Raw genomic sequence first — 13,272 nt, 5'->3', positions numbered from 1 at the left:
ATGCACAATATAGGAAAATCTGTCGAGAAACTGAATCCAGGTTACCATTCCAGGACACATTTTAAAAATGGAAGTCTAGAAATTATGCATACAAACTCAGTTAATTCTTTGGAGGCTGGCTATGTGTTGTATATAGATCTACTTAAGTATTCACTTATGCATTTATGGCTGTCTGGAAAATGCCCGAGTTTTAAGAATTAATAATTGAAAGGATTTGAGAACACAAATCCAGAGCACTGGTTGGAAAACTGACACTCTTTCTATACAGTAATGAAAAATATATTACTGTTCCTGTGTAGTGATTTGAGACTGAAACTGGAATCTATCAGTGATACTGCAAACAAACACTTTATTGCACAACATTTACAACGAATTCTCACTCAGTTTCTGAACAATAACAAAAAGAACCAGTTCCAGGGTGAGTTGAGAGCTAGTAAGTAGTCTACTCAAGATGATACAGATAGATTCCATCTGGTTTAAAGAAAATTAAAGGCTAGGAAACATTAAAAATAATTTTCCCCCTAATTTTCAGCTTCTAATCATGTTAAATTCCCCCCGAGTATTGAAAAGACACAAGGGCGATATTGCGGACAAAACAAAACAAAACAAACTTCACAGGGACAGCAAGCTAAACGCCCAAACAGGTACTGAAGCATCTGTAAACAAATGTTTGCACCAATGTCCCTTTAACACACAGGGAAACTTTCTTATAGCTATGAACTTCCTGATTTGTTTGGGAACCTTGGGAGGAGATCAGAGGTGAATGCCATTCTAGACGCCATGGGAGAGTCCAGTCAAGCCAGAGAAAGATTAAGCTGTTAAATCATCCCACAAAACTGAGAGTTAAGGGGTTTCTATTAGCAATTCTGCCACAAGAGTAGTAGGTCCTGTGCCACATCTGAAAAACAGACATCATAATATTTACCTAAATTACAGAGTGTTGTGCAGCCTAATTAATTAATGTTTGCAAAGCACTTTCAAAGATCCTAGGCTACAAGATGATAAAGAAATGCAGAATGTTATTTATTATTATTTAATAATAATTTAATTTTAATAATATAATAAATTATTATAAATGAGGAGAGAGAGGTTGAATCAGTTTCAATTTTTTTCCTTTGTCTGCACAGCTCTTTATGTCTGCCCTCCTTTCTTCTTCCCCAGATAGCCCCTTTTGCAAGTCCTGTCTTCTCCCACATGTAGTGATGGTTTCAAGAATTATCAATAGTGTTCGATTTTTCCTGAATTCTCCGCATTCAAACACCCTGGAATAAATTAGGAGTACTCTTTAACCCACAATATGTATTGCCTAGTGGGTCTTCTTTAGCTCCTCACTGAAGCACCTAAGGTGGGAGAGTGCAATACAGAAAATGTACCCCTTTCATAAACTGGTTATGAAGAATACCAGACTTTCACCAATTTAACATGAAAAGCTAATTTGTATATCACCCAAGTGTAACTGCTGCTTAAAGAGCACACACTAATCTGGTGCAATGCAGCTTTCGATGTCCCATGGACAGAAAGTAACCAGTAAAATGCAAATGCAGAATTTCAATCGTTTTCTGTTCTTCTGATGCATAATTTTGATTGTAACAATGGTCAACCAAAAACTGTGTTTTACCTTTTTCCTATTCAACTTCCAAGTGTGAGTCTGTCTGTGTGTCTTTTCCAGACAAATAATAATGCCATTGTGTCTACTTGATGTCAACTGTTCAAATCAGTGAGTCTCCTGAGCATTTGGGCATGAAAACTGAGTAGTTAGATGTACAGCTGCCAAATGTGCAACAGAAATGGGATGGGCAAAAACTGCGTATAAGCAGTATCAGAAGTAGCATTTGAATATTTGGCCTTCGAGTAGCTACTTAGCTGTTATCAGACTGGCTTCTTCAGCATCATCATGTGCATTACTTTACTAAAGAGAACAATTCAAATTGAGACTGAACTGTCATAGCTGCTGCATCTTTGGTGGTGAATTTATGGATGGTCAGATTTTCTGGGCAGGGAAAGATCTGCCAAACCTTGACAGTTGCCACCTTTCTAATGGCTGGTAACTGTACCCCCAGACCACGCACCTGCTCTGCCTCTTCCTCCCCAGATCACAAAACCCAGACATTAGGGTTCGTCAAGTGGCACCTGGACACACAAGCTGAAAATCGGTCAATGACAACCCCCTTGACTAACCCTAACTGTCCGATTTAGATTCTCAGCAAGAAAAAAAGATGCATAAAAGGTTTCAGATGGAGACAATCAATGTGATTGTGCATGTGTTTGGTAAATGGAACGAGGAAGGAAATGACCATTAACTTGGAACTGCTTTCTCAAATGCTAATAATCCACGCAAGATACTGTGTTTCCCTTCCCATCCCTCTCTCCGTTTCCCCACTATATTTTTATCATTGCATATTATGAGAAACACCGATGTGGCAAAAAAACCAACTTATTCCTGTGCAGTTTCTTAATAAAGTTTCTTTACCGTGATCTGAATTTGGATAATATGTATCAATTAGCATATTCAGCTAGTCACCTGATCCGCCAATGCCCTCTTACCTGTTCTATCCGCCTCAGCAATTCCTTCTTTTGTCGCTCCCACTCTCGCCGGTCTCTGTCCAATCTATCCTGAAGCTCCATCTTTTCCCTGTTCCAATTCCTCTCACTGTGCTGGAGTTGCCATCGTAGGTCCATCACCAAGCTGTGACTGTCAGCCAGCAATTTCTTGTGCTCCTCTCTCTCCCTCTTGAAAGCTCCCTTTGAATCAGTGGTCAGGACAGTTTCCCCCTGGGCTTTTTCATTCTTCCCTTCCAGCTGCCAGTCAAATGAGAAGCTGTTAGTTATTCTCATTTCCCAGGTAAAACTTGTGCTAGACAAAGAATGTAATTATAAAGTGGTACTGTTAATGTTTTCACACCCAAACTATCACTAACCTTAAGATGCAGTTTTGCTCAGGAAAAGTAATGAAAATAATGGCACTGTGAGGACTCCTTGTTTTTAATGTTAACAGTTTCCAGATCCAGTCTGTTCAGTTTACCAATAAAAAGGTAATTTTCCTAAATGCCAGTTCTGCAAACCCATCCTGGGATCTGAGAGTCACACTGGCTCTTTCTGGCTTGTGCATATCACCAGCAATAAAGATAATACAGGGCCTAATTCTGACTTCATCACAATACCTGTGGAAGCACAATGGGCCGGTACCACCTCAGCTATGCTTGGGCTGCTTTGCATGGCTCCATCAGTGCAAAGCAGCCCTAAACCCAGTGGATTTGTCCCCTGGGAATCCCTCCGTACAGAGTAATCTTCAGGTAGCACACAGAGACTCTTATTCCACCCTTAGCATCAGGACAAAAGGGTGTAGCTCGGGCATCCCCAGGCCTCAGTAATCTCTGGCATTTGGAGTGATCCCTTGAGCAGCCTTTAAACTAGGACTGAGGTCTTACTTTCAGTCTGCCCCACTAAAAGTTACCTAACACTACCTCCCCCGGGTCTCCTTCAGTTTGTGCTGAAGACAGCTTAGCTGGACCAGAGGATCTGGCCCACTGTGTTCTGTTGCGTTTGTATACATGTAAGGAAGGGACGAATTTGGCCCTGAAACTGGAGCTTCATTAACAACTCTGTCTATGATGTGTGAACCAGAATCGATTCAGCCACTTCTCCCTTGGATCTGCAGGCAAACAGGAGTAAAAAGTAGTAAAAACTCATTTTTTGTCTCTAAAGCAAAAAGCAATTACTCTGAATACACACAGGAGGCCTATCTGTCGGGAAAAGCACCCCTTCTGCGAAAGAAGACAACAACACTTTAAAACGGTTATTCCTGGGAAATATGTCCAGTTCGAAATACCTGTCTGAGCAACTGGAAATTCATGCTGAATCTCAGGGTAAGTTGCTCAACAGTGATGCCTAAAGACTTTGAAACAGTCTCCCAAAGGGAATGGTGGAAACCCCATCCCTTGAGTAATTTAAAACTGTAGGAAAAATCCTACAGGGAACAATCCTGCATTGGGAACTGGGAGTGACAAATAGACCTAATCGATCTCTTCTACCTCTCACTTCTATGATCCTCTTATTTAAAAAACAAACACACAAATAGCTAATCTTAGCAATGTCCACGATAAACAATGTGTCCCACTGCCTAGGCTGTCTCTGCAGCAGTTAGCTAACTAGTCATGTATTACTTCTAGCTCTGTGCTGACAACATCTGATGATACTGTGCCCAGACACAGATGTATCTGGATCTTACATTCAATGGGCATTTTTTTACACCCATTTATACCTGTGAAAGCCTACTGAAGTGATGTCTGACTACATAGGGACCACACTGGCAGAATTTGTCTCAATAAGCTGAAGTTGTTGATGAACAACCAGAAACACAGGTGCCAGGTTTAGCTCTCTTCAACATAGGAGAAAAAGTAATATTTGCCAAATAAAAACATGAAAACAGAACGGGTAGAAATGTCAGACTTCTAAGAGGGGGTTCCTAAAAACAGAGAGTAAAACAATAAAGCTGGAATTTCAAAAGCCCTCAGCATTTGAGAGTAGCCAAGTTTGTTCTCTTCCTCCTCCCCCCCCCCCCACATCCCAGTGCACACCCAGAAAGGAATTCCAAAATTTAGCTAAAAAATGTACTCACTTCATTAACTGAGAAAGATGTAGCAAATGTTGCCAATTTCCAAGCTCATAATGTAAATAAGAAACAAAGAAAAAGCTTCTTATTTTTTGGTTACAACTCTCAAATGTGTGTTCAAATGGCTCCAGTTCCACTTGATGCCACAGCAGACAGCAGATTGAGGAGGAGTCACAGCTACCACTGCAGCCAGCCCACGAAGGGTCAGCCAAGTCATTTTAGTGCTGGATATGGCATTGCGTGTAATGGGATTTTTCTGGGTGCAGGGGTGGAGTGAGGCGGAGGTGGAGGATTGTTTTACTATTGTTTGATCTCCCCTGGAAGACTATGGGCTAGCTGTTAGCTCCTGCTGGGTTTACTTGGTAGCTGTCACACCACAGAATTATGCATGTTAGGGTTTTACGCAAAGCCTGGGTCAGCCAATACATCCAGGGAGCCTAAAGAGTCAGCTGAAGTAACTTTTATGTGGTTTCTTTATCTCTTACGGTGTCCCTAGCCTCTGTTTGTCGGAGGGTGGAGACGGATGGCAGGAGAGAGATCTCTTGATCATTACCTGTTAGGTTCACTCCCTCTGGGGCACCTGGCATTGGCCACTGTCGGTAGACAGGATACTGGGCTACATGGACCTTTGATCTGACCCAATATGGCTGTTCTTATGTTCTTAGCCTAATAATGGGTCATTTAGGACAGAGTTTTGAAATATTTAGAGGCACCCTTCAAGGGACATTAACACATCTTCAGATTTTCCATCCTACAACAGAAGCCCTAGGTGCTGGCTGCTAGAGTGCAATCTCAACCCTACAACTTCGTTAGAACCTGGGGGAACAATGTCACAACATGCAATAGCTGTGGCTAGCGTGTTATGTTGTGGAGACTTGCCAGAGACCAGTACTAATTCTCAAGATGTCCTGCAGCACTCAAACATCAAATGCGTGCTAAAAAGCAAGCCCCTTGCTTTTGCAATCTTCTTGTAATGTGTGGAGTTTGCATCATCATCCTTTGTAAGTAAATTTATTCTTATGTTTAGGAAATGACAGGACAAAAAGCAAACCTTGGCAAGACACATTCTCTATCTCATTCTCTTCGTAACACTTGTTGCCTATATATCTTAGAGCAAAATCTTCACCTTGGATGAACAAAAGAAGGCATGGCGGACTGGTCTGGTGCCGAACAAATGGGAGGTCCCTACGCCATCTTGCCTGTGAAAGGTAGGATAGCTCAATGGGAGAGAGGGATGTGCTCTAAAAAGGGAGTGTCATGAAACTCCTGTACAGTCTACAATAGACTTCAGATTATGAGCAGGGAAGCTGGTGACCAGACAACACCTCCAAAGCTACCAGACCACAATTCCTTCATTGTGGAGCACCAAAAGAGCACAGGTCGTCTTCCCCCACACTGCAGAAATGAACCGGAAGGAGGAAGAGTTGTCCTGCAGCTTCTCTGCCCCAAGTGCATCTGTGCAACACAAAGCAGGGTTTGGCTCTTATACTGATCTCTCCCAAACTCCAAGCTCTTCTAAATGCCCAGAAAAGCAAGATCTTTGGTTGGCCCATCTTAAGGCCCATCATTCTCTTTCATTATCTTAAAACCAAAGCTCAGGGGCCTTCCTGAAAAGTAAGATACACTCACAATCCTGCAGGTCAAGGCTTTCATTTTTAATGTGCATTCTATTAAATCTTCCTGTTGTACTCAAAGGTAGCAGGTATATTATCATGGCTGGCTTGCAGTGCTTTTCTACCAGGAGAGTTTTCTTCCCCTACCCCTACACAGGGATCCCCAGCCATCAAAACTTCAAACTTGCTTCAGTAACCATAAATTAATAGGTGAACATCTCAAGGAAAATATTCTTTCTAATCTTACTTACTGCTTCACAGGTAAACTACAGTAGTCAGCAGAGCAAGAGAAACCAGGAAGGCACTGATTCTTTTACTCATTGTTGTGTGTCTTCATAGTTCTCTTACTCACTGGTTAAAGAAGATTGTCACAGGAGGAACAGATCTTACTACATCTGCCCAGGAAGAGAGGGAGCACTTCCTAGGGTATGTCTATGCTGGAGCAATAATTCTCAGCTTGGGTAAACATACCTGCACTAGCTCTGATGGAGCTAGGAAACTAAAAATAACAGTGGCTGCACAGGCAGTGGGATCAGCTAGCTGTCCTGAGTCTGTACCTAGGGTTTCAGACAGGATTGTACATGGGGTGGGTGGACTAGCCTGTCCTGCAACTCATGGTACTGCAGCTATACTGTTATTTTTAGTGCACTAGCTTGATCAGAGCTAGCACAGGTTTGTCTGCCTGAACTGGGAATTACACCTCTAGCTCCAGTATAGAAGTACCCTTAGTGTGAACCCTAGCCAGGAAGAGAAGGGGAAGCTCTTCCTCTGCTTTTATCAGAGGAGGGGGAGCTGCACTCCTCATTCCCCCTTATGGTAACCCCTACTCTTTATAACAGGTAAGATGGTGCCTTCCATCACCATGACATGGTAGGATGCGCCATGATTGACATGACTGACCTAGTTGATTGATTAAAGTTTTTATTATTTCACGTTTTCATAGAATATGAAATGATGTTACTGCAACTACTCAAAGCTGTCATTGCATAAGTCATTCACCAGTTCCTCTCCCACTGACTTTGAGAATGAACCTACATAGAATGTTCCGGTTTTTGAACCGCTAGTGTTATGTTTTGTTATTTCTGTCTTCCTTGTGGTTGTGAGTACATGTGTTATATCACAGTGGGATGATTGTTGGGACTATCATAATTGACATTCTGATGATTTATGTGGTATCTTTATTGATATTTCATTAGTGGGCTTGTCTTTATCATGATGTGCAGATATCACTCGGAGGTCATGTCTTACCAATATCCATGTGTTACATGATGATCAGTTTTATTCTTTGCATTGATTTTGGGGAGTGTGGGGCTTGGGGGGGGGAGGGGGAAGAACTAACCACCACCCAACAACTGCTACATAACAGGAAATATTGCTGGTAGGATCACACAATCATAGAATCATAGACTTTAAGGTCAGAAGGGATCATTATGATCATCTAGTCTGACCTCCTGCACAATGCAGGCCACAGAATCTCATCCACCCACCCACTCCTGTAACAAACCCCTAACCTATGTCTGAGTTATTGAAGTCCTCAAATTGTGGTTTGAAGACCTCAAGCTGCAGAGAATCCTCCAGCAAGTGACCCGTGCCCCATGCTGCAGAGGAAGGCGAAAAACCTCTAGGGCCTCTGCCAATCTGCCCTGGAGGAAAATTCCTTCCCAACCCCAAATATGGCAATCAGCTAAACCCTGAGCATGTGGGCAAGACTCACAATGATAAAGATAGCTAGAGGGATATTACTGAGCCTGATATAACCACTAGTTTGGAGGGTGCTAAAGACTGAAATCTATTTTTTCCTGCCAGTATGTAGTGAGCAACACTCCTCCACCCACTTATGCCAATCATGGTGCTGATTATTTTTCTATCTGAATGGCAAATGTATACATCCACAAAAACATGAACACACACAAACTCCATGCTAACAACTGCAGTTTTCCTCTTTTCTTATGTTTTGTTCTTTACTCTCATTTAAAGGTTAATTTAAGAAAAATTGCCATCAAGGATGTTTTTTTTAAACAATCAATTATCAGAATATTTGTGTGCACTTATAAGCATTTGATCAGAAAACTGATTTCAATTCCACTACATATAAATAAAATCTACTCTTGTATTCTGAGAAAAAAGCCTCTAGCACACAAACTGGGAAAGAAGTGTTCAGGTCTGAATGCTGTGAGTCGGATTCAGTCTTTTGACAGTGCTCTGATGTACAGTAAATCCTCTAAAATATGTCATCTGTTTAGTGAATGTTTTGTATTGTATCTGCTTTCTACAGATGATTTAAAGCTAAACATCCTTCTACAGATGATACAAAGCTACAAATCTTTCTGACAGGACCTAAACACTCAATTTTGCCCCTTCAGTGCCATACACTAATACTTTAGTCCATCAGATTCAGAAATGAATCCTAGCGGTTTTCTGCTAGCTTGTTTTTATACCACCACAGGAAGCAGAGCATCTCCTTTGATCAGCAGTACATAGCACTGCAGCACCCGGCCCATGAATTGATATATATGATTCTAATAATAGCCTACAACAACAGGCAGACAAAGCATCCCCTTCAACAGGACACAACACAGCATCATCCAGTGGCTCTGACTTGCTGGTTTAAACATAAACGTACTGATCTGATGGTTTATTATTAATGGACTGTTTTCTTTTAAAAAAGCATCTAGTAGAGCAGTTATGGATGTACCATTCTGAAGCACTGACCTAGCTTCATGGCCTAGTTACTTGAGTGAATGAGGCATTATTAGGAAAACACCAGAATATCAAGAAACATTTTCTTATCCATACACTGATCAGATACAGACACGTCCCTTTTGCTGAGCAATTAGCAACCCATTCTTATAATAAAATAAAGGGCCAGATTCCTCTACCCTTGATCACACTGAATAGTAGCTTACTCCATTAATAGTCACCCTGATGTAACTGAAGTCAATAGGGCTACTCATGGAGTAAGGCACTACTCAGGTGAGGTAGGCTGCAGGAAACTGGCCTAAAATAAATAAATAGGATCCCTTATGTGACTCGCATGGACTTCTTATTCCAGCAATTAAAACCAATTCTCGTCAATTACTTTCACTTAGCTCCAAACCAGCTTGGGAATCAGGCCTTTAAATAAAAAGTCACATGTCTTTTGGCACTGATCTTGGGTACAGTACCTGCTCCAGACGACACTTCAGCTCAGTCCATTCCACCTCCCAAGCTGCCTTGTCTGTGGCATACTGTTGCTGAAGCCCATGTCGCTCTCGTTCATCATCCCGGAGCTCAGAACGGAAGTCGTCCAACAAGGTTTTCAGAGCATTTAAGAGCCGCCGGTTTTCACTTGCCTGCAGGAACAAAAACCAAAATAATTATTAATCCTTCTTCAGAAAGAAAATGCTCACATTCTTGTCAACTGTATGAAGGAGAAAAGGATCAAACACATAGGGTAAGAGGTGACATAAGCATCTTACGAAAAAACCAGAAGAGGAATATGCAGTGTCAGTGTTCAAAGGATCTGATCCTGCAAGGTGTTTAGCATATTCCGTGGAAGTTGAGGGTACGCACAGTATCTTGAAGGAGGTACTCAGAACCTCTCAGGATTGCGGTCATAAATTATAACTTCTGTGGCTGTTAAATTTCTAATTTCAAGCCAAGAAATCATTTCTGATCCTACATGTGCAACTGTGTATCTCATGCAGTCATCTCCTGAGCACCAAAACTCAAGTATGTGTAAATTACAAAGATGATAAAGGATCCATTTCTGATGCTTTGGCATTACAGACAATGTTTGAAAGTCTCCATTTTGAGCAGAGCAGCGTTGTTTAGATGCAGAGTGATTCATTATTCTGCTCTTCAGAGGCACCCTCAACCCTGTGCACTTCTGTATAGGATGGCGTTGAGTATGGGTACAGTCTGTTTTGTAAGCAAGTATGCTATGGGGTCTACTTTTCCTCTTTCCGCATATGACCAGAGAGCATCCCTGTCTAAACTGTGGGAATATTTTGCTGCATTTAAAATGTTCTATGACAGATACAGTGTTAGGCAGAAATCAGGCAAAGTAAATGTTTAGTTCAGGGTTAACCTGAGAGCTGGGCACATACATTTTGTCATCATTGATGAGCCTTTTGCTGTTTGCTTTCTGCAAATATTCTAGTGAACAGCACATGCAGTGAACTTTAAGCAAAATATTGTAGAATATTTGTGAAAAGTTCATATTCAGTCAGTCAATAAATCAAAAGTAATCCCTCGAAACCTGTTTCTAATAGTTGCCCTCATCCAATTAAGGACCAGAAATGTATAATGTGATTTATGTGATGAATCAAACTCCAATCAAATTTTCAAAATAAATGTCTCACAAATGAGTTACAGATCAAGAATTATGCACAGAATCTACTCAACAAATTATTTTGAATAACAATGACCTTTAAGAAAATTACAGTCTGTTAGCAGACAATTTATGAGCAGAAAAAGTGGGAAAACTCATTGAATAAATTCATTACAAATTATTCTGCTGGCTTTCATTAATGTGTAAGTTAACATTGCTACCTTGAGAAGACTTAAATTAGCTGATCTGATGCACATAAACATATCTGATGCATAAAAACAAACTCTTGAGCAATAGTCAACATGGTTTCTGTAAAGGGAAATCGTGTCTTACTAATCTATTAGAGTTCTCTGAAGGGGTCAACAAACATGTGGACAAGGGGGATCCGGTGGACATAGTGTACTTAGATTTCCAGAAAGCCTTTGACAAGGTCCCTCACCAAAGGCTCTTACGTAAATTAAGCTGTCATGGGATAAAAGGGAAGGTCCTTTCATGGATTGAGAACTGGTTAAAGGACAGGGAACAAAGGGTAGGAATTAATGGTAAATTCTCAGAATGGAGAGGGGTAACTAGTGGTGTTCCCCAAGGGTCAGTCCTAGGACCAATCCTATTCAATTTATTCATAAATGATCTGGAGAAAGGGGTAAACAGTGAGGTGGCAAAGTTTGCAGATGATACTAAACTACTCAAGATAGTTAAGACCAAAGCAGATTGTGAAGAACTTCAAAAAGATCTCACAAAACTAAGTGATTGGGCAACAAAATGGCAAATGAAATTTAATGTGGATAAATGTAAAGTAATGCACATTGGAAAAAATAACCCCAACTATACATACAACATGATGGGGGCTAATTTAGCTACAACGAGTCAGGAAAAAGATCTTGGAGTTATCGTGGATAGTTCTCTGAAGATGTCCACGCAGTGTGCAGAGGCGGTCAAAAAAGCAAACAGGATGTTAGGAATCATTAAAAAGGGGATAGAGAATAAGACTGAGAATATATTATTGCCCTTATATAAATCCATGGTACGCCCACATCTCGAATACTGTGTACAGATGTGGTTTCCTCACCTCAAAAAAGATATTCTAGCACTAGAAAAGGTTCAGAAAAGAGCAACTAAAATGATTAGGGGTTTAGAGAGGGTCCCATATGAGGAAAGATTAAAGAGGCTAGGACTCTTCAGTTTGGAAAAGAGAAGACTAAGGGGGGACATGATAGAGGTATATAAAATCATGAGTGATGTTGAGAAAGTGGATAAGGAAAAGTTATTTACTTATTCCCATAATACAAGAACTAGGGGTCACCAAATGAAATTAATAGGCAGCAGGTTTAAAACAAATAAAAGGAAGTTCTTCTTCACGCAGCGCACAGTCAACTTGTGGAACTCCTTACCTGAGGAGGTTGTGAAGGCTAGGACTATAACAATGTTTAAAAGGGGACTGGATAAATTCATGGTGGCTAAGTCCATAAATGGCTATTAGCCAGGATGGGTAAGAATGGTGTCCCTAGCCTCTGTTCGTCAGAGGATGGAGATGGATGGCAGGAGAGAGATCACTTGATCATTGCCTGTTAGGTTCACTCCCTCAGGGGCACCTGGCATTGGCCACTGTCGGTAGACAGATACTGGGCTAGATGGACCTTTGGTCTGACCCGGTACGGCCTTTCTTATGTTCTTATGTTCTTACAGATGCTTGACTTATTCTTTCTGTTTTCTCACTAACTTTGTCACTTTCTGGTTTCTACCTATTCTTCTGATCTGGTCCCCGATGAAGTCCAAATATGGGGGTTATTTTCAGATGGGACAATTAATGCTCACAGCAATTTAAACAAGAGACAAAAAGAATTCACATTGCAAAATTCAGATCTACATTTGCAACACCCCAAAGTCTAGGTGCGATTGTATCTGAGGAACTGGTCTGTCCCATTATAAAGATAGTGGCCATCTGAAAATTCCAGATCTGGGCTTGGATTTTAAAAAACCCCTGGCGTTCAAGGTTGTTCAGCCCCAGTTGTTTGGTTGGGACCCATGAGAGCCAATATAAATATTTTTTCCATAATCATTTGCAATTATTAACCTAAAATTAAATGCTAATTGCAAAAAGTAGCTCATAAAACCAAAAGTGCCATGCCATGTACATCTCATTTAGTTATCTTTAGGGACTGGCTAAAATCTTGCTAGTGATCCCTTGGTCCATAGACAGTATATTGCAATAGAGATTCACACCAGATTTTGCAGACTTCAGTTCTACGGTTCCGTAGCATGGGCTTACAAAGAATCAGAAATTAGAGAGCTAAAAGTCCCATTAGATCAGCTGTTCCGTCCCCCACCAATGCAGGTTTACTCTCAATATAATATTTTCTAGTACAATATAGTATTTTCTAGTAGTATTTTCCAGTGTAGTTTTAAATACAGAATTTTGCATGGAAAACCAAACTGTAATAACTAATCAAACATGCCAAGTAGCCTTAGAAAAATTATAGTTTACATTATTCCAAACCATATTATTCCTGGGGACATTCTGCGCCAAAAAAATAAAAATTCTGTGCACAATATTTTAAAATTATGCACATTTTATTTGTCAAAATAACACTACATAATCACACCAGTTTCAATTATTTTGATAATTTATTTCAAAATACTTGTCAGCAAGTATGTCTGTAACAATACCAACACACACAAAAATTCCCCCAAAATTTGGGAGTTAAAGAAACCCTTATGACAACCCAGTTCCTGTT

General features: G+C 40.7%; 1 protein-coding gene across 4 annotated transcripts in view; it reads right to left on the bottom strand.

Annotated features, from left to right (window-relative positions):
• LOC123364713 (microtubule cross-linking factor 1-like) overlaps nt 1-13,272 on the bottom strand; it is a 199,187-nt gene that overhangs the window by 26,176 nt on the left and 159,739 nt on the right. For all 4 annotated transcript variants that reach the window (XM_045007047.1, XM_045007044.1, XM_045007045.1 and 1 more), the window contains 2 exons: nt 9,390-9,557; nt 2,545-2,799 (listed from right to left, as the gene is read on the bottom strand). In XM_045007047.1, the coding sequence (XP_044862982.1) occupies nt 2,545-2,799; nt 9,390-9,557 (423 nt within the window). The remainder of the gene's footprint in view (nt 1-2,544; nt 2,800-9,389; nt 9,558-13,272) is intronic.

This window comes from Mauremys mutica, chromosome 2 (genome assembly GCF_020497125.1).
Source record: "Mauremys mutica isolate MM-2020 ecotype Southern chromosome 2, ASM2049712v1, whole genome shotgun sequence".
Lineage (NCBI taxonomy): Eukaryota > Metazoa > Chordata > Testudines > Geoemydidae > Mauremys > Mauremys mutica.
The sequence above is the reverse complement of the archived record's forward strand: the minus strand, read 5'-3'. Positions and strand labels throughout refer to the sequence as shown.